Source organism: Eschrichtius robustus, chromosome 3 (assembly GCF_028021215.1).
Source record: "Eschrichtius robustus isolate mEscRob2 chromosome 3, mEscRob2.pri, whole genome shotgun sequence".
Classification (NCBI taxonomy): domain Eukaryota; kingdom Metazoa; phylum Chordata; class Mammalia; order Artiodactyla; family Eschrichtiidae; genus Eschrichtius; species Eschrichtius robustus.
In genome coordinates this window covers 8,163,983-8,184,795 of record NC_090826.1, presented here as the reverse complement: position 1 = coordinate 8,184,795, position 20,813 = coordinate 8,163,983, and the positions used below count along the sequence as shown (strand labels likewise).

At 45.6% G+C, this 20,813-nt stretch overlaps 2 protein-coding genes across 2 annotated transcripts; both read right to left on the bottom strand.

Annotated features, from left to right (window-relative positions):
• Window positions 1-553: 553 nt before the first annotated feature.
• Window positions 554-2,330, bottom strand: CORT (cortistatin). The gene is given in 5 exon segments (XM_068537485.1): window positions 554-845; window positions 1,874-1,923; window positions 1,926-2,049; window positions 2,051-2,155; window positions 2,274-2,330. Coding segments are annotated over 5 exon segments (555 nt in total). The 3' UTR covers window positions 554-626.
• Window positions 2,331-7,092: 4,762 nt separating this feature from the next.
• On the bottom strand, window positions 7,093-18,056 carry CENPS (centromere protein S). Its single transcript, XM_068538860.1, has 5 exons — window positions 17,820-18,056; window positions 14,769-14,892; window positions 13,934-13,967; window positions 9,210-9,276; window positions 7,093-7,524 (listed from the first exon to the last, which is right to left on the bottom strand). Exons 1-5 carry the CDS (start codon window positions 17,871-17,873, stop codon window positions 7,384-7,386), a joined length of 420 nt encoding a protein of 139 aa, XP_068394961.1. The 5' UTR covers window positions 17,874-18,056; the 3' UTR covers window positions 7,093-7,383.
• Between the last annotated feature and the right edge of the window lie 2,757 nt (window positions 18,057-20,813).

The following is a 20,813-nucleotide window of genomic DNA, read 5'->3' as shown; positions in this document are numbered from 1 at the left end:
AATGAAGGGGACGCTGGTTCGATCCCTGGTCGGGGGAACTAAGATCCCACATGCCACGGGGCAAGTGAGCCTGCACACCGCAACGGGAGAGAAGCCCGCGCACCACAACGAAAAGCCCACGCGCTGCAATGAAAGATCCCATGTGCCGCAACTAAGACCCAACACAGCCAAGAAAATAAATAAATAAATAATAAAAATAAAATTATTTTTAAAAATTGCTTTTAATAGGGGAAATACTGTTTAAATTAGACAGTTTATATCAAAATAAACTCTAATGTTATTCTGAACACTTAAATATGTAGCTTTTAGCTATTTTAAATCAAAGCAAGGAAGACAAGGACAGAACAACCTGTAAGCATATAATGAAGGTGGAAGGAAAGCCCCATGGCTGCATTGACAGTAACGGAAAAAGCCACAAAAATCTTTATCAAAAATACTCTCTTTGGGTTCCAAATTACTCAAGACACTCAGTATTGGGTGTTTTTGGAGTTTAAATAAAAACTACTTTTCAAATTACACGAGAAAGAGAAGACAACTGCATAAAGAAGAAAGATCACGGCTGATTAATACATTTTATTCAGATCCATCGTTAACACTTCTTTGCATGAGTAATTATGGGTGCGGTTTTATTTGCAGGAGGAGAAGGTCTTCCAGAAGAAATTCTTGCAGGGCGTTTTATCTCGGCGCGTGGACTGTTGGAGGGGCAGGACTTCCTGCCGTTTGGACACATCCCTGGCTTCCCCTCCTACAAAGGACACTGCCCTGGCCTGGGAGGCCCACTCATACCACCACGCAAGGAAAGTCAACAGGCTGTTCTTCTTTATTTCTGCCACTTCCTGCATATGCTTTTAAAAAGAAGCAGAGGACAAAGGAAAGACAAATCAACCACCTGGTTCAGCCAGCATTAAGATACATAATTCCTTTAAAAAAAAAAAAAAAAAAGCTCCAGAACAATAAATCACATTTCTATTTAAAGGATGTTAAGAGAACACCTTAACGAAATTGCTCTAATTAGAGAAAAGAAGTTGAAAATTTTCAATCAAGGAAAATCTGCTTGTTTTGCCCCTAATCTTTGCTGAGGTTCTTAATTAGAAGAGGTCAAGAAATCTATCATTTTCCCTGACAAGTGACTGGCAGCTAAGAAGCCCCCTAAGGTGGACCAGGCTAATTTAGCTTGGTTTTCCCATCTCTGGTCTTCCTCCTGGCTGTCCACAAATTGCTTTTTGAGACAGATCAGCTTGAGACGTTATATTCTGGCTTTTCAAACTCCTTAGAGAGCTTCTAGGAGTAATCTGATGATGAATGACTTGTCTGGAACTCAGCTGATAATTTCAGAGAAAAATCCATTTTTAATGGTCAACTTTATGTACTCTTTCTTGGAACTTTTTCAAAATGGGAAAAAGAGAAAAGTAAGTCATGTCATGAAATTACAGATTCTCACAACGGAAAATGTAATGATGTCAATTAATCTGAGCCAGTGAGAACATGTGCTGTATATATAAATTAAGATTCTAGAAGTATGTGTGACTAATACCACAGTGGCAGCTCCATGATTGCACTGCAATAGACTGGTGTAATCACTACATGTTTCAAAGACTAGCAGGTGGAGATTGCTAGCTTGAAGAAGCTCCCCTTAGTTTCAGAGCTTTCTAACAAACTTCCCAACAACTGAAGGTAAACAAGAATCCATGGTCTATATGGACATCACGGCGCAGGGCAGCTGCGGGGCACGCTGCAGAGTCCAGCCCTGCAGCCTGTCCTGCACACACACTCAGCCGTGGAGATGCTGGGGAATCCGTAGGGGTGGCCAGATGTGCCAAGGAAAGAGACAGCCCACAAGCGGGTTAGCGTGCGGCCGAGTCAGACTACTCACCGCACTGTCGTGGCCGGCGAGGCCGCGCTCCAGGGGGAGGGCGGCGGCGGCGGCAGGAGGCAGAGGGGCGGCAGCATCCTGCAGGCTGACCGGCACTTCTCTCCAGCCCTGCGGCTGCTCGTGCTGCTTGGCAGTCCCGAAATCGGCGTTTTGTGGACTTGGGTCTCTTCTTTGGAGACCAGGGGGTTATTTTAAGCTCAACCTGCAGCTGTTTTTTTGTATATATGCCTGTCTAAAGCCTGTACCCCCTCTTCCTTCACATTCAAGCAGTGACGCATAAGCCTGAGCAATCAGTGCCCACAAAAGTGCTTTCGGATTGGATTTAACCCCTTCATTAAAGCCTCAGATCTCTTCCTGTGTTGAGAGTGGATTTGCTCCTACTTTAGAATGCAAAGTGCACTTGCCTCTGAAGAAGTTCTACCTCCTCGTAATTATGCCCAAGCAAGCAGGAAGCCATGAGAACAAAACCAAGTGATTTAACAGAATACAAAATTAGCCTTGGATAAGGAGCTTAAAATCTGCAATTTTGCCCACGTAAAAGTATGACTGCATCTGCTTGGGCAGAAGAAGCAAGGAGACATTGAGGGCTCAGGGAGCCGCTCAGCACCCACTGGTCTCCAAACCGCAGGCAAGGGCGACCCGAGTGATGGTTCCCCAGCACCACCTCTCCGCCCAGCAGGCCAGACACTGTCCTCTGGCCCAGGCCTTCCCAAACTGTGACGTGGACCCAAATCACCTCATTAAGATTAAAATGCAGATTCTGATGTCATGGGTACGAGCAGGAGCCGAGATCCCACAATTCTAATGAGCTGACACTACAGTAACCAGTGTTTTTCATCCGCTACTGGCCACTCACTAGTGGCTCATAAACTAGCACTTTTTTTGAATGAAATAAAAATTAGAGGGCATCATGTTGAGTAAGGATAAATACTGCTGTGTGTGTGTGTGTGTGTGTGTGTGTGTGTGTGTGTGTGTGTGTGTGTGTGTGTGTGTGTGTGTGTGTGTGTGAAGTGTAAAACGTACTTCTTACTGCATGCCCTGCACTTGACCAGCTCCTGGGGCTTCCTCTCCTCCTGATGACAGCCCCGCTGCTGAGAACTCCAGAACGTGAAGCCCTCTGTGCCATGCCACCTCCTGGCTCCTCCTGATGGGTCCCAGGTTCAGAATCACACAAACAAATGTGCAGACCCTCTTCACCTAACTGAGACAGCTAGGAAAATCCGAAACATCCACCACTGACCTACTAAGGTGACCAATGGCAAAGGCAAGGTTCTAAATGGAAGAAAGCAACCAAAGAACTGACAGCGCTTTCCAGAAGTGAACACTGAAGCTTTCGGTTTTCCAAGATGCTGGTTCACACCCCTTCACAAGGGAAATCTCAACCTTAAATTTCATTGCATCACAGGCTTGTTGTTTAAGATTCTAGGTAAAATCGGCACGGCCTGATGACCCGTGGACCATACGCTGCATATCGCTTAGTCCTTTTTTTGGTACCACAATAAATTTTTTGCCGAACTCCCACAAATGGTGTTAAAAATGTTTAGATATTCTTGCAGATGAGAAGGTCATGGCAGCTCAGCCAGCTTCTTATAGCCTTAGTATATTTCCCAGATTTTATTCAATGGCCTCATTAAACACTGAGCGCCTGGCATGTGCCACCTAGAAGTACAAGGGAGCCACATCCTCCACCCCGACAGAGTTGTTACAGCCCCGCTAAGGGGCAGGATACACACTCTGCAATTGAGAGAAAAGTAAATTTTCGGTGCAAAGAGGGTTATGTGCTGCGGGTTGGAGAAGGCTTCATGTGATCTCATTACTGGCCGTTTTCAAGGAGATGGCGACATATCGTAGTACTTCAAGGTGACGGCTCTAGACTAAAATCCTGGTTTTGCCGTTGAATTAACTTTTCTAGGGCTTCGGGTTCCTCATCTATAAAATGGGGATAAAAACCGTACCTACTGCCTACCTCACAGAACTCTGTGAGGACCAAATAAAATCATGATAAGCACCTAACACAAGCAGAAAGCACAGAAGGCCCTCACGATAGGAACTGTTACTAAGAAGATACCCTAAATCCTTAGTCCTTCCTGCCCCACAGTATAAAGAAGAGCTCTCTGCCACAAAACGTTGGAAATCCCTGGTTAGAGCCATGAAACTCAAGCAAAGGCTCCTCCTCACCACCCAGCACATCTCAGACCCGGGAACAAGTACTCGGGGGCGCCTGCCTGCCGTGTGTGCACAGCACTACACAAGGCACCCACCACCATCCGCCACCCCAAAGCCTGCCCACAGGGAGCCGACGGTCTAATGTTTTATGCAAGAACGTGTGCTTCTGAAAAGAAGTACCACGGGAACTGTGACTAAAGGAACACGGTACCGTGTGATTTCGAAAAAGGGAGATTGTTTATTCTAAAAGGCAGAAGTAGGACCTAGATAGAAGGTGGAAGACTCTTCTTCATATACAGAAGAAACCTGCAACCATCAGTGTCCAATAACAGAAAGGGTGCTCTGTCCCTGAGGAATTCAGCAGAGCCCGGGGAACCACAGTCAGCAGTGCTGCAGAAGGGGTTCCTACTTGCTGGGGAGATTGGACTAAACGACCTCTAAGGGTTCTTTACAGATTCTGCAATTCAGTAAAGGTAGTAATCGGGCCCTGATTACGCTTTCCCAGACACCTAGGTTTCAAGGTATCAGCTGTGTATGAGCCAGTGTAGACCTACCCCAGTGCATTCCAGCTGCTGCTGTGTATAGAAGGGGATGCTTTGAAACTTCCCTGGATCGTTAACTGAGTAATAAAAAATTAACACAGGATCTTTTATTTCAATTTTTTTTGAGGAATTGGTGTAACAAGGAAGACACAAACATTATAAATGTAAATTGCCCCAACTACGCTACCAGGCCACATTTATGTCAAAGACATCTGCTGCTTTACACGGTCAATCATCTGGCTACATGGTTAATAAATCTAGTTAAAGTTCAGATGAGCTTCCAGGACTCTGAGGAAGCAAGCCTGTGAGCAAGAGCCCTCTACCACTCCCTGCTGCCACTGTCAGCAAAGGTGGAACTGGAAAGGATGACTGACATCACATGGACATTCCGGAGTCAACTAAACCCTGACTGGAACATGCGGTGGGCAAGAGGCAGCTCCTGAGAACTCAGGGAGTAGACTCAGCCATTCCATACAAAGTCTAGCCACCCCTGTGTTATAATCCCCGAAAAACGTGTTGTACTACCACTTGCCTAAAATATGAACAGGTCATACATAAATGTGCCAAATAAACCAAAAGATTACGTGAACATCAAGTCAACTTTCTCATCTGGCTAGAAAACTTCATGTCAAAATACCCACACCAGCCAGGAGGGGCCCTCTACAACCCTCTAATCAGGGACAGGACACCCAGGGCACACACGGGTTCATCATTTCGAGTCACGTGTATTCTGAGTTTCTGGAGCTACAGAAATCTATAGAAACAAGATGCGTTATAATGGTTCTACCAATTTCCTTTTATTGTCGAATATAACATTGCTGCGAGAGGTATTAACTCTATTTCACTGATAAGAACACAAAGTTTCAGAAAGTCGTACAGCTATTAGAGTTATGAAATCAGGATGCAAGTCTAGATTTGTCAGCCTTTGGAAAGTCCACAGTATCTAGTCTCAAAACTCTCCGTGATGAGGCGTTTAAAGACAGCTTACCTAAAAATGAAACTAACTGCTAACATACAGATCTTTGGCTGGAATGTACTGTAAGGACGGAAGCCTGCATGATTCACATTTCTTTCACTGATGTGACACAAAGGTGTTACAATTATTATCTGAGACCAAATGATTAGATATTTGCAGAACCTGAAACTGTGAAGTTTGAATTCAACGCTTTACTATGACCATAGCTCAGCATCTCCTTTTGAGAGTTAGACTCTGGGGTATCTTTTGCTGATCATATCTGGGCATGGATGGTATAAATTCTATCCAGCTGCACGCCCTTTTCTCTCTCACCCAGTCTAGAGTCATCACTCCAAACGTGAGTACCATCTCCATTGGTCAGTAGATCCAGGGTGGTTGGTTAACGTCTTCAAGCTCCAGCTTGCTCATCGGTAAAATGGGAATAAACAAAAAAACCCTGAAAAAGTTGTGAAGAAGAAGTATAAAGAGCACCCAGAGCAGCACCTGGCACACAGAAAGGGCTCTGTAAATGCCAGTCCCTTTTCTTTACTCCTGTTGCCCCAATAGGGGAAAGGCACGCCCTGGACCCCTAATAAACCCCAAGGAGAAGACAGCAGACCTGGGACTCCTGGAAGCATCACCTCTCGCAAACTAAAACAGAGGACACAAAACTGAAGTGTTTTGGAGGAGTAGTCGGGTTTTCCTCTCAAGCACAACTTCTGCCCAGTATAATTACAAAATAGCCAGAGAAAAGTCACATAAACTGTGTTTCTGGAGAAAATCACCTTTAAAATGTAAAAAGGACCATTTCCAAACACCCACCCTTTTACCTTGTGATCACAAGTGACGTGGGTTTAAAAAACAATACTGGAAAAAAAAAAAAAAAAAAAAACAATACTGAGGGGCTTCCCTGGTGGCACAGTGGTGAAGAATCCGCCTGCCAAAAAAAAAAAAAAAAAGAATCCGCCTGCCAATGCAGGGGACACAGGTTCAATCCCTGGTCCGGCAAGATCCCACAGGCCGCGGAGCAACTAAGCCCATACGCCACAACTACTAAGCCTGCGCTCTAGAGCCCCCAAGCCACAACTACCAAGCCCTCGTGCCACAACTACTGAAGCCCGCAAGCCACAACTACTGAGCCAGCACACCTAGAGCCCGTGCTCTGCAACAAGAGAAGCCCACGCACCACAATGAAGAGTAGCCCCTGCTCGCCACAACCAGAGAAAGCCTGCGCACAGCAACGAAGACCCAATGCAGCCGAAAATTAATTAATTAATTTTTAAAAAAATCAATATTGGTAATCAAAAGAACTAAATAGGGAGTTCCCTGGTGGTCCAGTGGTTAGGACTCGGCGCTTTCACTGCCATGGCCCAGGTTCAATCCCCGGGCAGGGAACTGAGATCCTGCATGCCTTGCAGGGCAACCAAAAAAAAAAAAAAAAAAAAAGGACTAAATAAATATAGCTTTATTCATCTTTCAGGGACTGTCAGCCTGAAAAATTATATAAAAGAATGAAAAAATAACTATGATTTTTGCTTGAAAAAGTCAATAATATGTAATTGCTAACACAATTTTATTAATTGCAGTAGATACAATTTCCAATATATACCATTCAAACACACACTTTTTTCATGTGCTTCAGTAAGACATGGGAGTATTTTGCTTAAGAGTTTCCAGTTCTCTTTTAAACCACCTTTTGCAGTCAGTGACTTGGAGAATACAGTACAAAAAGCCCCCAAGCCTTTTTTTTTTTGTAATCTCCACTTACCCTTTCAAAACCCTTTGTTGGCAATACGTGTTTTTAGTGGCTCTACCTGAAGGCTGATTTTTCCAAACGGCGACAGACTTTAATTCTCACTTTCCACTACACCAGCCTCTGCTGGCTCCACTGAATTTTTGTTTTCATCCTCTAACTTCTTTTTCTTCTTTGCTTTTCGTTCCAGGTTAAACTTAGCGATGTCTTCATTTTTCTCTGTGATGTATTTTAGCTATAAAAAAATTTTTTTAACTACATTTTTATCTGGTTGCAAAGCCATTTATAAACCTAAGGGGAGAAAAAAATCTACACCGTTTCCCAACCACTCCCACCCTGGGTTACATTCTTTAGAGTTAAACACAGCTTCAAATTTTTTCTGGAAGAAGGAATCAACCTCAAAAGTCAACTCACTGCTACATATCCTACCAAACAGGTAGGAGTTCCCTGAAAAATCAAAAGAATTAAAACTTGTAGCTTACAGAAGGCACGCCAATCACAAATATACTCTACAAAGCACAAATATAGTCAACATGCCCCTAAATTTATGCAACTAAAATTACTGAGCAACTACTGTGTACCAGATACTAGAGATACAAGGGAAATAAGACAAGGTCCCTGCCCTCAGGGAAGACTTATTCTAATGCACAAATTTAGCTCCAACTCTTCAGTAATAAGTTTCTGTCAGATGGGAAAAAAATTAAGAATCCAAAATAAAAACAACATTCTGAAGTAGACAAATATGCACTAAGCAGGAAACTTCCCAATTAATAGTCTAAGATGACTTGCACTGACGATTCCTTGGCAAAAGATAGAAATTGCTCACTGAAGCTGACCAAGTAAGAGTTATGACAGGATTTATGAGGAGAGAGAAATGTCTTTTCCACTGATACACGGCACCACGAGGCACCTGAGCTATTTTACTTAGGAATCATATCATCCTTAACCTTGACTTAAACTTTGGAGAAATAATATTAGAAGAGCAGAGATAGAGAACAGCCCAGCGGAAACAGCACTAGATTCAGGGTTCAAAGGTTAAGGTTCAGCTGTCAACCAGAAAACTTCCTATTTAACTTTGGGAAGTTACTTAACTCCAGTAGCCTAGCCTGTAAAATGGGGCTATCTAGTCATGTTATTGAAAACCCTCAGAGGGTAGTTGTGAGCTTTAAATAATATATGTAAAATATTATCAATAAAAGTCCTGTGTAAACTGCCAAATGCTACACAAGTTCATTCATTCAGCAACTACTCGTGAGCACCTACTGTGGGCCAGGCCCTATTGTAGGCACGGCAGATGGAGCAGAGAAGAAGGGCACAAAAATCCCTGCCCTCGTGGAGCTCACATCCTGGGGAGGAACATAAAGTATTTTAACTGCTAGGATCAGACTAAGTCAGGAAACCTCACAGGTGTCCTGGCTCTGCCATTGGCCACAGCTACTAGCCTGGGACGATCACAGCATCACCTGTAAAATGAGGGCTTGGTCAAGATGATGTCTAGACCTCTTTGAAAAGACAGACAATGTGCTCAATTTCCTGCACATCCCAGATGTACAGATACTCTTTCCATACCTGGCCCAACAGAACTGTGGGCACCATAACGAAACTATCCCCATACACTCTGGCCTGCGACCTGTCTCTGACATCATGCTCCAAATGAAACATGGGACCAAAGTTTTGAGATATTACAAAAAAGGCAAATTATGAATCCAGAGAGCACTGATTAGAAAATTTCAAATTGGCTTAGTAAGATCCATCATAATGAAAGAAAGCCTATAAATTACGGGCAGGTCTGAATGGTTCAAGCATCTCTCGTTTTTAATGCAAGGTGCCCTGGGGAATCACTTCATGGCTGCAAGTGATTAATTGGGAATAATGTATTCTGATGGGAAAGGGGAGTGAGGAAAGAAATTCATCTCTCACCAGTGAATTACTCCTCCTGGCTAAGAGCTTCACATCTTCAGTGTTAATGGTGCTTCTTTTCGCATGTCTGTAGAAAGGGCAGAAACAATTCACCAAAATGTTTGGTATTATTTAAAGTTTTGATGAAACACAGAAGTTCATGGCCAGACTTCACACCAGCAAGGATCTCTAAGTAGCCCACCTTTTCAGATTAAGGTCATTAAGCAACAGTGACACAAAAATGAGTGAAGTGACGAGCCAAGATACCAACTAAATAAAGAGACTGAGAGAAAGCAGAAGCCCGTCTGTCCACTTCCACCTGAGGGCCAGCATGCTTGGAGAATATGAGCAGGGGAAGGAGTGAGGGGCATTAAACCCTTCCCAAATGGCCTGCTTGGTCACAATGGACACAGAGGCCACCACACAAAAAGCAAGAAGCAGGTCAGTGAAGCACCTTCAGTGAAAAGAGAATGACACAGAGCTCACGATACAAAGATCGTCTCTGCTTAAGTAGACATTAAATAGAAGAACAGAGAATTTCCATGAAGCATGGCTTCACTTACACCAAGGTCCTAAAGCTCTTCTCCAAAGGCTACATTGCGGGAAAAAGCTTGTGCAGGTGTCTCCTAACACCCCATTTCCCAACTAGGAGACAACGCATCCCCGCGACAATAGCCCAGTTAGAACAAAGAACATCCTCTCAACTGGAGTCTGTTTCTTGCTCACAACACGGACTCAAGTTCTCGTCCCAGTCCTCCTATGCCTGCTTTAAAAGGTAATTGGAGATAATAAGCTCTATTCAATAATTTATTACTCTAATTACACCCTTCCTTGCCATTTCTAACTTCCTCCAAAAGTAAGTAGGAACTTTGTAAGTAGGAATAAGGAGGAATCTTTGTATCCTTAATAACTATCAAAGTGGCCAGCACATAGTAAGTCCTCACTGTTGAGTTAAAGATAAAATCACAGAACTTATACTCCATAATTTGGCCAAGTTAGTCTTTCACATCCTGCTAAGTGTGAAAGTATCATGTGCCCTCTCATCATGATTGACAATATCTGCCTGTCCTGATATAATACCCATGTCAGAAGACAACTTCTAACTAGCCACCTGCAAGGACCAGAACAGAGGAAAGGGGGGAAAAAAGTCAGACAGAAGGTGACAGAGAACTTCCCTGGTGGCACAGTGGTTAAGAATCCACCTGCCAAAGTAGGGGACACGGGTTCGAGCCCTGGTCCGGGAAGATACCACATGCCACAGAGCAACTAAGCCCACGCACCACAACTGCTGAGCCTGTGCTTTAGAGCCCGCGCGCCTACAGCCCGTGCTCCGCAACAAGAGAAGCCACCGCAATGAGAAGCCGGCTCACCGCAACTAGAAAAAGGCTGCGCACAGCAACGAAGACCCAACGCAGCCAAAAATAAATAAATAAAATAAACAAATTTAAAAAAAAAAAGGTGATAAAATAGCAGCCACAAAGTATGAAGCCAGTCCACAGGTTCCCTGTGTGCAGGACATTAGGTGCCATGGACACACCGTGGCCTTCATCTCTATCACACGATCACGATGGTCTGGCGGCATTACCGCCTTGGTAAAGTGCCATACGAGGAGTAGGTAAGAGGAAGCAGCACACTGAACTATTCACAGAGTAAGATTAGCTTATCTGTTCACGAGAAGCATTTAGGGAACAGCAGAGTCGATCGTCTCCACCACTCAGCTTGTCATCTGGTTTCTCTGCACCATATTCTTTATTCTTTTTTTTAATACTTATTTATTTATTTACTTGGCTGCGCCGGGTCTTAGTTGCGGCACGCGGGATCTTCATTGTGGCACGCCACAATGTTGCATAGTTTGATCCCGACCAGGGATCAAACCTGGGCTCCCTGCATTGGGAGCATGGAGCCCTGGCCACTGGACCACCAGAGAAGTCCCCTCTGCACCATGTTTTAATGTTACCACTTTCCGAGATGGAGGAGCAGGTATATCCTATGCCAGCCACTGCACATCAGAGATTCTCCTAAATCAAACCTCTGGCTCCAGAAAATTACTCTAGGGAACGTAACAAAGGGATTTTTCATATAACACTTTTAGCAACACAGGTTTCAAAGATTATTCCCAAAATGCCCCTAGAATTTATTTACTGTAGAATATCTATCTTCTTCAAAATGTTTCATCTTTAACATGTTAACAATATTAGGTGACTAGAGATTTCAAAGCTAAATAAGGGAAATTCACAACTTAAATTGGGAGATGATCTTCCAAAGTTTACAGGTGAATTGAGTGTATAGTATTTACAATTTAAATGCATTTTATTTCACAGAAACAACGTTACAAACACTGGTTAGGTTCCCAGCCTCCAAAGACTATTTAATATACAGCCAACCTGAAACAGTATGTATTTCAGACTTCTCAAACTGGAGTAATCATATTGTAGTTCCCAGGGCAGGGACTATGTGACAGGGAAAACCCAAAACCACAGGATAAAGTTGACCTTCTGGGAACATCAATTTTATTCAGTGATAAACTTTAAAACAGGATTTTTTATATGAGAGCAAACTGGACTATTTTGAAAACGAATGTAAAATTAAGACAACGGATGAGTCTTCTAAGAAAATCTGTGCCTGTGTTCGCTCAGGGTCCTTGGGAGGACGTCTGAGGAGCCCTGGTGCACCCACGTGAGCACCGCAGAAGAGGAGGCACCTCCTAGTAAAGCCTCACTCGGAGAACATAGGCTGATAGCCTTTACACAGACTCCTTTACTCAAAAGATGACGTCCTTCCTTGTGGAGCTGACAGTCTAAGTGATACCCACACACCACTCTGCCCCAGTGCCCAGCAAAAGGAAATGGACTTAACGTAACTATAAAAAACACAGGGATTCCCCTGGTGGCGCAGTGGTGAAGACTCCACGCTCCAAATGCTGGGGGCCCGGGTTTGATCCCTGGTCAGGGAACTAGATCCCACATGCGTGCCGCAACTAAGAGTTCGCATGCCACAACTAAGGAGCACACGTGCCACCACTAAGGAGCCGGTGAGCTGCAACTAAGGAGCCCATGAGGCACAACTTAGGAGCATGCCTGCCGCAGCTAAGACCCGGCGCAACCAAATAAATGAAATAAATTAAAAAAAAAAAAAGACAATCATGGGAATGTAATGTACAGCATGATGACTATTAAAAAAAAAACTATAAAAAACACAGAGTACCTGAAAGCTTAATGTGTTACAATGCTAAATAGTTCTAATTTCATTTCTTTTTAAATTTTTAAAAATCTCTGTAGGTTTTTTTTTTTTTGGCTGTGTTGGGTCTTAGTTGTGGCACGCTGGATCTTCATTGCTGTGTGCGGGATCTTTTAGTTGCGGCATGTGGGATCTAGTTCCCTGACCAGGGATCGAACCTAGGCCCCCTGCATTGGGAGTGGGGAGTCTTAATCACTGGACCACCATGGAAGTCCCCTAATTTCATTTTTACTCCTGGTATTTAGAAGTATTTAAAGTCTTTTCCCACAACTAACACAGAAATGGCGAGGAAACTCACACCTGAGGGCTTGCTACAGGCATCTAGTGGGTAGAGGCCAGGGGTGCCACTAAACACCCTAAAATGCACAGGACAGCCACCACCAGAACAAGGAATTATCCAGTCCACAATGTCAATAGTGCTGAGGTGATCTGTATTGATAAACTCTATGTTCAAATCAAATAACCATTTGTCTACTTATTTACATTTTTGTGTCTTCCTTTGTAATATAAAGGGCTCATATTTTTTAAAGAAAGAAGAAAAGAAATGGTAAGTAAAGGTAGTAAACGTATTTCACAGGAGACTCAGAGTGGGGGTGGGCACGAGGCACAGGTAAGGGGCAACCGCCTGAATGCACAATGATAAGCCATATAAGCTATCAGTATCCCATACATTATCCTTATCCCTTCTGGCCAAGTTGAAGATGCTAAGCGGTTTTTAGGGACTCATACACAGGAATAGGAAAGATTTAGAGCCTGACCTCTGAGAACCTACTGCTGTAATTCATTCAAAATATTCATCGGAGAAACAAAGAGCTAATAGGAGCAAGGTGAAAAGTATGGGGTGTGGGAGAGGCTGGCACCAAATCAGAAGTGGGAGCAAATTAGAAAGCTTTGGCCCTTTCAGGCCTTCCTCATTCAAACTGCTTCATGAAAGCAATTCGTTGCGATTGTTTTCAATTACCTGCAGTACTAATTGAAGAGAGGAGCATAAATCACCTGTAAAAGCGAACACTTTACCAGCTGAAAGTAAGTCACACACTTTCCAAGGAGCGTGTGTCTCACTCGTAACAAGCTCAGCAAATGCAGGGCTGACGGGCCGCGGGCTGTATTATCCCGACACCTGCGAGCTCCCCCGCGGAACACGATGCAGCCCAGCCCGGGCGCCCAGCCCCACGCCCCAGCACCGCACCACCTGCACAAACGGCCTTAAAAGCACACGCCCTGTGCACAGAGCCCTGGAGACATGATTCATACCTTTTTAACCTGGAACTGAATAACGTTGGTTCCGTTAACAAAAAATACTTGGAAAGCGTCAAAAAATGCCAAATCAAGTCTGAATGGACAGTGATTAAAGCAGATGTTACCTTCTTACAGAATCATGACTGGAGACTGAGCATCCACAAAACACAGGGGAAAAAAAAAAGCTAAAGCTCTCCTGAAATTCACCACCAGATGGGGCGTATCAATAGCATGTAAACAAAGATCCCACAATCAAGCTCTCTACCCACCTTGCAAACATTTCAAGGTCTCTGGCAAAATTTTCTGAAAGAGAAAAAGAGATGTGCTTTAGCTACCCTATAGCAATTTTTTTTTTTCAGCAGTGCTGCATGGCATTTGGGATCTTAGTTCCCTGACCAGGAATCGAACCCGTGTCCCCTGCTTTGAAAGCACAGAATCTTAACCACTGGACCACCAAGGAAATCCACCCCCCATCTCAATCTTATTTCAGAGGGAGAAAAGTGAAATCTCAATGTCTACAGTAAGTACCGTGACTAATACAACAAATCCTTTTAAAGGTGAGAGGAGGCCCTTCAGGCAGGTCCATCACTGGATTCATTATGACCTCCTTGTCCTCCCTGGCCTCCTCCACCCTTCATTACAAGCCTTTGGTAATTGTGGCTACACCTTTCCTTCCTAGAAACTATCCCTAACTTTAAATTTTGCTACGAGTTAGGGCTTAGGAGGACATTAATCTCCTCTGAAGTCAAGCAAATACCAAGGCTGCAAGTTCAACTGTCAAATAAACTGTGGGTGATATAAAAAAGTTATAAAGCAATGAAATTTATGTCTAATGTTCCTGGCAGTTTAAAGCACAATAAAATAAAGGTGCTGATGCCCCCGTGTTAGGGTAATAGAAAGAAAAAAAAATAGTTCTTTCCATAAGCTATCTGAATCTTACGGCCGATAAAAGAAACGTTTCATGAACGGTGTCCAATGATAATGTTCTCTGTCTGCTGGTAAGACACGCCACGGCACCCCCCCCCCCCCCCCACCGCACATTTCTCCCAGGCAAATCAACCTCTGGGCTTTCTATACATCTGTAGGAAGACCGTGGCTGCATACCGCACTGTTGAAAAGTCACCTCCGAAATCGCTGCAATGGTTTGTTTGCTGAACTGCATCTCTTTGTCCGACGCAACTTCCTCACAAAGATGGCCAACAGTGTAGTGAACCGCTGCCTTTAGCCTCTGAAGCAAAATCAAAACACTTCATGGGTAAGATTGCAAATAAGAGCTTTTCACATCTTAAAAAATTAAGATCAAGGAGAGGGTCTGCTCACCCTAATTCCTTCAGCACTTTCCATAATGGCTGAGTGACTTTTCAACTGTACTAAAAAATTAATGGGGCCCTCTGGAGTGTGACTTGTAGAAACATTACTTTCTAGTTAATGGTTATGATTTAGGTCAAGTAAAGGTAAGGAATTATGATGGCAATTCAGCAGGGAATGAAGGCAGACTGGTACTTGGGAGGCATCTATGTGACTTTACTCAGTTATTCCACATTTACGTGCCAAGTGCCTACTGCGTGAAGGCGTGTGCTAGGTGTCTGGGCAACACAATGAAAAAAGACAGGGATTTCTGCCCCCATGTGGGGGTTAATCAAGCAAATGCAAAAGGACCCCGTCCCCGTGCTTCAAGTCCTTGCCAGCCCCAGTCCTGCATGAGACAGGACGAATGACCAGGACAACGCAGGGAAAGGCTCGTGAGGCTGCATCGGACCCTGCTCTGATTTGCTGGTTTGCTAGCCCACCTCAACAGGACCCTCACTGCTCCTCAGCAACCCTTTCAGGTACTGGAAAACATGCCTCTACCCCATGCGGAGGAGTAAAGAGGCAAAACAAGCTAAGCCAAGGTCTCCGTCTCATGTGAATAAACTTGCTGAGCCCTGTGTGGGCTCCACCTGTGCTGGAAACAGAGCTGAAGTGGACATGGTGACAGCTGAACCCAAGACAGTATCAACTCTACCAGCAAGTGTTCACGGAACTGCAAAAACACAAGTCCAGGACCCCAGAGTAGAGGCCAGGCAGATAAGCAAGGGACCTACGTTCCTTAGTTTCAGATGTCACAAGAGTAGGTAAGTGGAGGGCATTGGTGGGAGGAGACAAAGAGACCACCACCCTGGGAGGGATAAAGACCCTCCAAGGGGTCTTTTGTAGGTATGTGTAGAGGTGAGGTTAGGGGCGGGGGAACAGGACACGGATCCTTCCGACTGCTCCAGAAGTTTTCTCTGCCGGCCCCTCCCCCCCACCTCCTGGAACGGGCTAAGTGCCTTCTTCGATGCTGAACATGAGAGGCTAAATCTCTAGACTCTAAACTCCTCGAGGGCAGGACCCTTCAAGTGTTGTTCACGGCTGTCCACCTAGTGGCAAGAACAGCTGGCTGAGCGAATGGCTGGATCCCCCCCCCCCACCCCGCTCACCACTGCATAGAGAACGAGGTTCAAATTTCTCAGTCCATCTTTGCAGCCTTACTCACTTACTCAGTAAGCGTTGTCTATTGAGAGCCACGCTCTGTACTAGGCGCTGAGAACACAAAACTGAAAAGGACAGTCCCTGCTCTCAAAGAGATTATCTCCCACCACACCTGTCCCATGAATGGACTCCTGGAAACCACCCATGTCATGAAACACAAAGAAGATGGAGAACCGTTCCAGGGAAGACCGGAGCCAGGACCACTTGATGCAAGGCATGATCCCCGACTGGATCCTGGATGATGGAAAAAAGACCACTTAAAGAACATCTTTGGGGGCTTCCCTGGTGGTGCAGTGGTTAAGAATCCACCTGCCAATGCAGGAGACACGGGTTCGAGCCCTGGTCCAGGAAGATCCCACCTGCCCGTGTGCCACAACTACTGAAGCCCGCGCGCCTAGAGCCCGTGGTCCGCAACAAGAGAAGCCACTGCAGTGAGAAGCCCACGCACCGCAACAAAAAGTAGCCCCCGCTCGCCGCAACTAGAGAAAGCCCGCGAGCAGCAACGAAGACCCAATGCAGCCAAAAACAAATAAATAAATAAAAAGGAAAAAAAAGAACATCTTTGGGACAACTGGGGGAAACTGAATATGGATTGACATTAGATCATAGGATTTTATCAATATCAAACTTCCTGAGCGTGATCAGAGATTATGTCACAGAATGCCCTTGTTCTTGGGAGAAGCATGCTAAAGTATTAAAATTTAAAGATAAGTGTCAAGTGTATTTAATTCTCAAATAATTCCGAAAAAAGGAGCAAGGGAAAAAAAAAAAAAAAAGGAGCAAGGGAGCAAATACAGCAAAATGTTAATCGGTGAATCGAGGTGAGGGGCATATGGGTGATGAACACATTATTCTTGCAACTTTTTCTTGAAGGCTTGAACTTCAAATAAAGGAAGGGAGTGGGTAAACAGCGTCTGAACCTTAGGAGCTCATTCCCGTGTCTCTTCGGTTAATCCTCCCTGAGGTTGCCAGCCTGGTTTTCACCTCTTTACAACACTGTTCTCACGCCTCTGCCACGCGGTATTTATTCCGGTGCTGACTAAAGGACTGGATACCCATAACTACCCCGAGACCTGGTTACTATCACCCCGATTTTCCATCTAGGAAAACTGAGTTTGGGCAGAGTCAACACAACCCTCCGGGCGGAGTCGATATTCGAACCCACATCCGATGGGCTCGGGAGCCGGACGACCTGGGTTTGCACCAGGGTCTGAGGCTTGTCTCCTCGCGGGCAGGACGGAGAGCGCACGGGTTACGGGAGCCAACATTTTAGAGCTTGTGCCGCGTGCCAGGCGCCTCACAACGACCGTGTCCGAGGAGAATGAGGTTGCCCCAAAGCCAGAGGGGCCCCGGCCGCCGGCCTCCGCGGAGCGCCGCAGGAACTTCCACGAACTCTCCCTTCTTGCGCCGCCGCCCGCACGCTCCGATCCGCGATACCATGGAAACCGCCTCCCAGCACCCCCCGCGGCAGCCGAGCCGGCCTAAGCGCAGGCGCCAGGCGGCCGGAGCCGGCCCGAGCAGGCCCGAGCTCGCCCTCCGACCCCGGCACGAAGGCGAGGGCGGGCGGAGGCAGGGTCTTTTTCTCCCCTGCACAATCTAGACGCCGTCCTACCCCAGCCCAGCCAAGACCGCATTCTCCTGTACCTGTTGGTAAGAGAATCGCTGCTGCTCCTCGGCCCCCTTCTCCTCCTCCATCATCACCGCGAGCGGATCCTGGCAGGCCCGCGATGACAGAAAGAGGCGGCGGCCGGGAAGGCCCAGTCGGATTTTCCCGCCGCGGCGCCGGGCGACGGGCCGCGCGGGGGGCCAAAGCGCGAAGCTGCCGCCTGCCTCGCTCTCGGCCCCTAACGGTGGCTCTGGGAAGGGCGGCTCGCAGCCTGTCTGCTCCCGCCCCGCCCAAGCCGAGCTCCCCGGGGACCCCAGAGCCAGCTCTTCGCGGAGCACAGTGGGCAGCACCGGCTCCCGGGGAGAGAGAGAGAGAGAGAGAGAGAGAGAGAGAGTGTGTGTGTGTGTGTGTGTGTGTGTGTGTGTGTGTGTGTGTAGGGACAACGGCACACAACTCTGTATTGTAAGTTACATGCGGCTGTAACCTTGGTGTGCCTTGCAAAATCCAGTGTGGGTTTTTGCAATTCTGTAGTGTCACAAAGTCAGACCACGGATAAATGCTTGATTTCTATCCCCTTCAGCGAATAAGTTGCTCACCCCATTGCCAAGGGAATATAGCTATGACCCGAATGTTGGCTGATTTTCTTTTAAGTTAAGAGTTAAGTGAAATAGGGGACTTCCCTGGGGGTCCAGTGGTTAAGACTCCAAGCTTCCACTGCAGGGGCGCAGGCTCCATCCCTGGCCGGGGAACTAATAAGATCCTGCATGCTGTGCTGCGCGGCCAAACAATTTTTTAAAAAAAAGTAAAGTGAAACCCAACGTTGGATCTTCACTGCTTCCAAACTTTCTTCAGTTACTTTCCTCCTTCCCAGCTGCACTCTTTGGAGCTTCACTCACAGGTTGATGACGTGAGTAAGGAACTTCTCTGCCAAGTCGAATAATAGTGTCAAGTACTGGAAGAGTAGTTCCTCAACTTGTGCTATTCATGAGGTAAAGGCTGCAGACACCATACACATTCAAGTTTAATCTGCATTATTAACATATTCCCCCCTCACTTCCTTAAGTAAACAGTCAACAAGGAATTAATTTGTAGATCTGTAGATTTCCTTGGTATAAATACTCCCACCATGGCCGATTTCAAGCCACCAATATGAGGAAACTGAACTCAGCATTTGTTACCAAACCAGGTTTGTGTGCCCCAGGAGCAGCAGGCCAAACACGGAGACACTGAAGTTTGCAGCAGAGAGTGTGTTGATGACGTAGGTCCTCACGGAAGGAGACAAGAGAACAAATCTCAGGCCCGCATCCCAGAAGGCCCGAGGCTTGAGATATTTATGGGATAAAGAAGCAGGGTGGTCTTAGGTGTGGGGAAAGGTGATCGGAGGCAGGGGAAAGGTGAGGCAGTCAGTGTTGTGCGCAGGCGCAGTTTTAGGGTCGGTGGTCCGAACTAGTCTTAGCTGGTCTGAACTGGGCAGGAGCCAACTCCCAAAGTTCACGAAAACAAGCCCCCCGTTACTATAGTGACCCATACGTCAGAAGCGTTATCTGTAAGGGCAGTTTAGAAGTCTGGTGATACATTACCTAGGCTATGTGAAGCTTGGAGGGGATGCAGTTAGAGAATGGGAAAAAAAACACAAAAAACAGATAAGCAGGCTTAATCAGTAAAGGAGGCTGCAAGCAGAGGGGTTTCTAACAGGCGGTTTCCTATCTGCTGTTCGGTAGGACTCGCTCAAGGATTTCTGCTAACCCTGTGGGGCACGGCCTCATGGAGAGGAGATGCCGCACACCACCGGTCAGACACAGTAGATGCAAATAACGGCAAGAACGGAGATGATAGAAAAATGTGCAACATAGTAGCGTAATTAAGAAGTGATGACTTTGGAGTTTTTACTACCTTTGTTTTTAATACAATTTATTTAAGCCCAAATTTATGGAACTTAGTTCTTAATAATGGCTGTGTTTGTTTCTAGTTTTCAGTACTCCTGAAAACTTAGAAATCAACTCTCACCGTAGGAACCGGCTCTAGCACACTGCTGGCCTGGCACACAGTAAACACTTACTGAATCAAAGCTGAAAGAATGCCTTGTAAAAAAAAAAAAAAAAAAAAGAATGTACTGTGTTGGAATCAGTTGTTAGATGCAGACCTGAGTGAGCTGAGTTCCAGTGAGAGCCCCAGAGCCGGGCGCACGGTGGGTTTCACTGAATGTTTGTTGAGGATCTGACTCTCAGCAGCATCTCAGTGAGTCCTGACAAAGTAGAGGCCCCCCAATTGTTTTAAAGAAATTTGACTTAGATATATGTAGAGGTATCCTCTGCTTTTGAAAGTTTGCACTGAGCCACCGCACTTTTATGAAGTTCTACATTAGTATGGCAACGGCTTTTTTCTCATAAAAATGAAAATTCTCTTTGGATTTCTTTCGGTTAGCGAAAACAGGTACTAACGCAGGGCTTTCATAAAAGCAAAGTGGTGGAACTCGAACTTTCAGGAAGGGGGGAAACCTGTATATTTCTAAAGCCTTACTGCAGTCATCAAGGGGAAAATCATATTTTTGAAACTCCTCACACTTCTTTTACAGTTTAGTGCTCTATTTATATTTTATTTATTTTTTTTAAAGTTTTTAAAAATATTTATTTATTTATTTATTTTTGGCTGTGTTGGGTCTTCGTTTCTGTGCGAGGGCTTTCTCTAGTTGCGGTGAGTGGGGGCCACTCTTCATCGCGGTGTGCGGGCTTCTCACTGTCGCAGCTTCTCTCGTTGCGGAGCACAAGCTCCAGATGCGCAGGCTCAGTAGTTGTGGCGCACGGTCTTAGTTGCTCCGTGGCATGTGGGATCTTCCCGGACCAGGGCTCAAACCCGTGTCCCCTGCACTGGCAGGCGGATTCTTAACCGCTGCCCCACCAGGGAAGCCCTTGGTTTTTTTTTTAAATAAAAGAGCACATGCATCTATATGGGGATGTGGGATATTTGAAAGGAATAGAAAAAGAGCTGGGAGGATACATGACAAATACAGTTAAATTCTGAGCATGGGTTGA

What these genes read in the sequence shown, in the direction of transcription:
- CENPS (XM_068538860.1), bottom strand. Translation starts at nt 17,873, where the DNA reads ATGATGGAGGAGGAGAAGGGGGCCGAGGAGCAGCAGCGATTCTCTTAC. An exon ending in GGTGACTTTTCAACAGTGCG is followed by an intron (nt 13,968 to 14,768) that starts GTATGCAGCCAC and finishes TTTCTCTTTCAG; the next exon opens with AAAATTTTGCCAGAGACCTT. An exon ending in CCAGGAGGAGTAATTCACTG is followed by an intron (nt 7,525 to 9,209) that starts GTGAGAGATGAA and finishes ATTTTTTTATAG; the next exon opens with CTAAAATACATCACAGAGAA.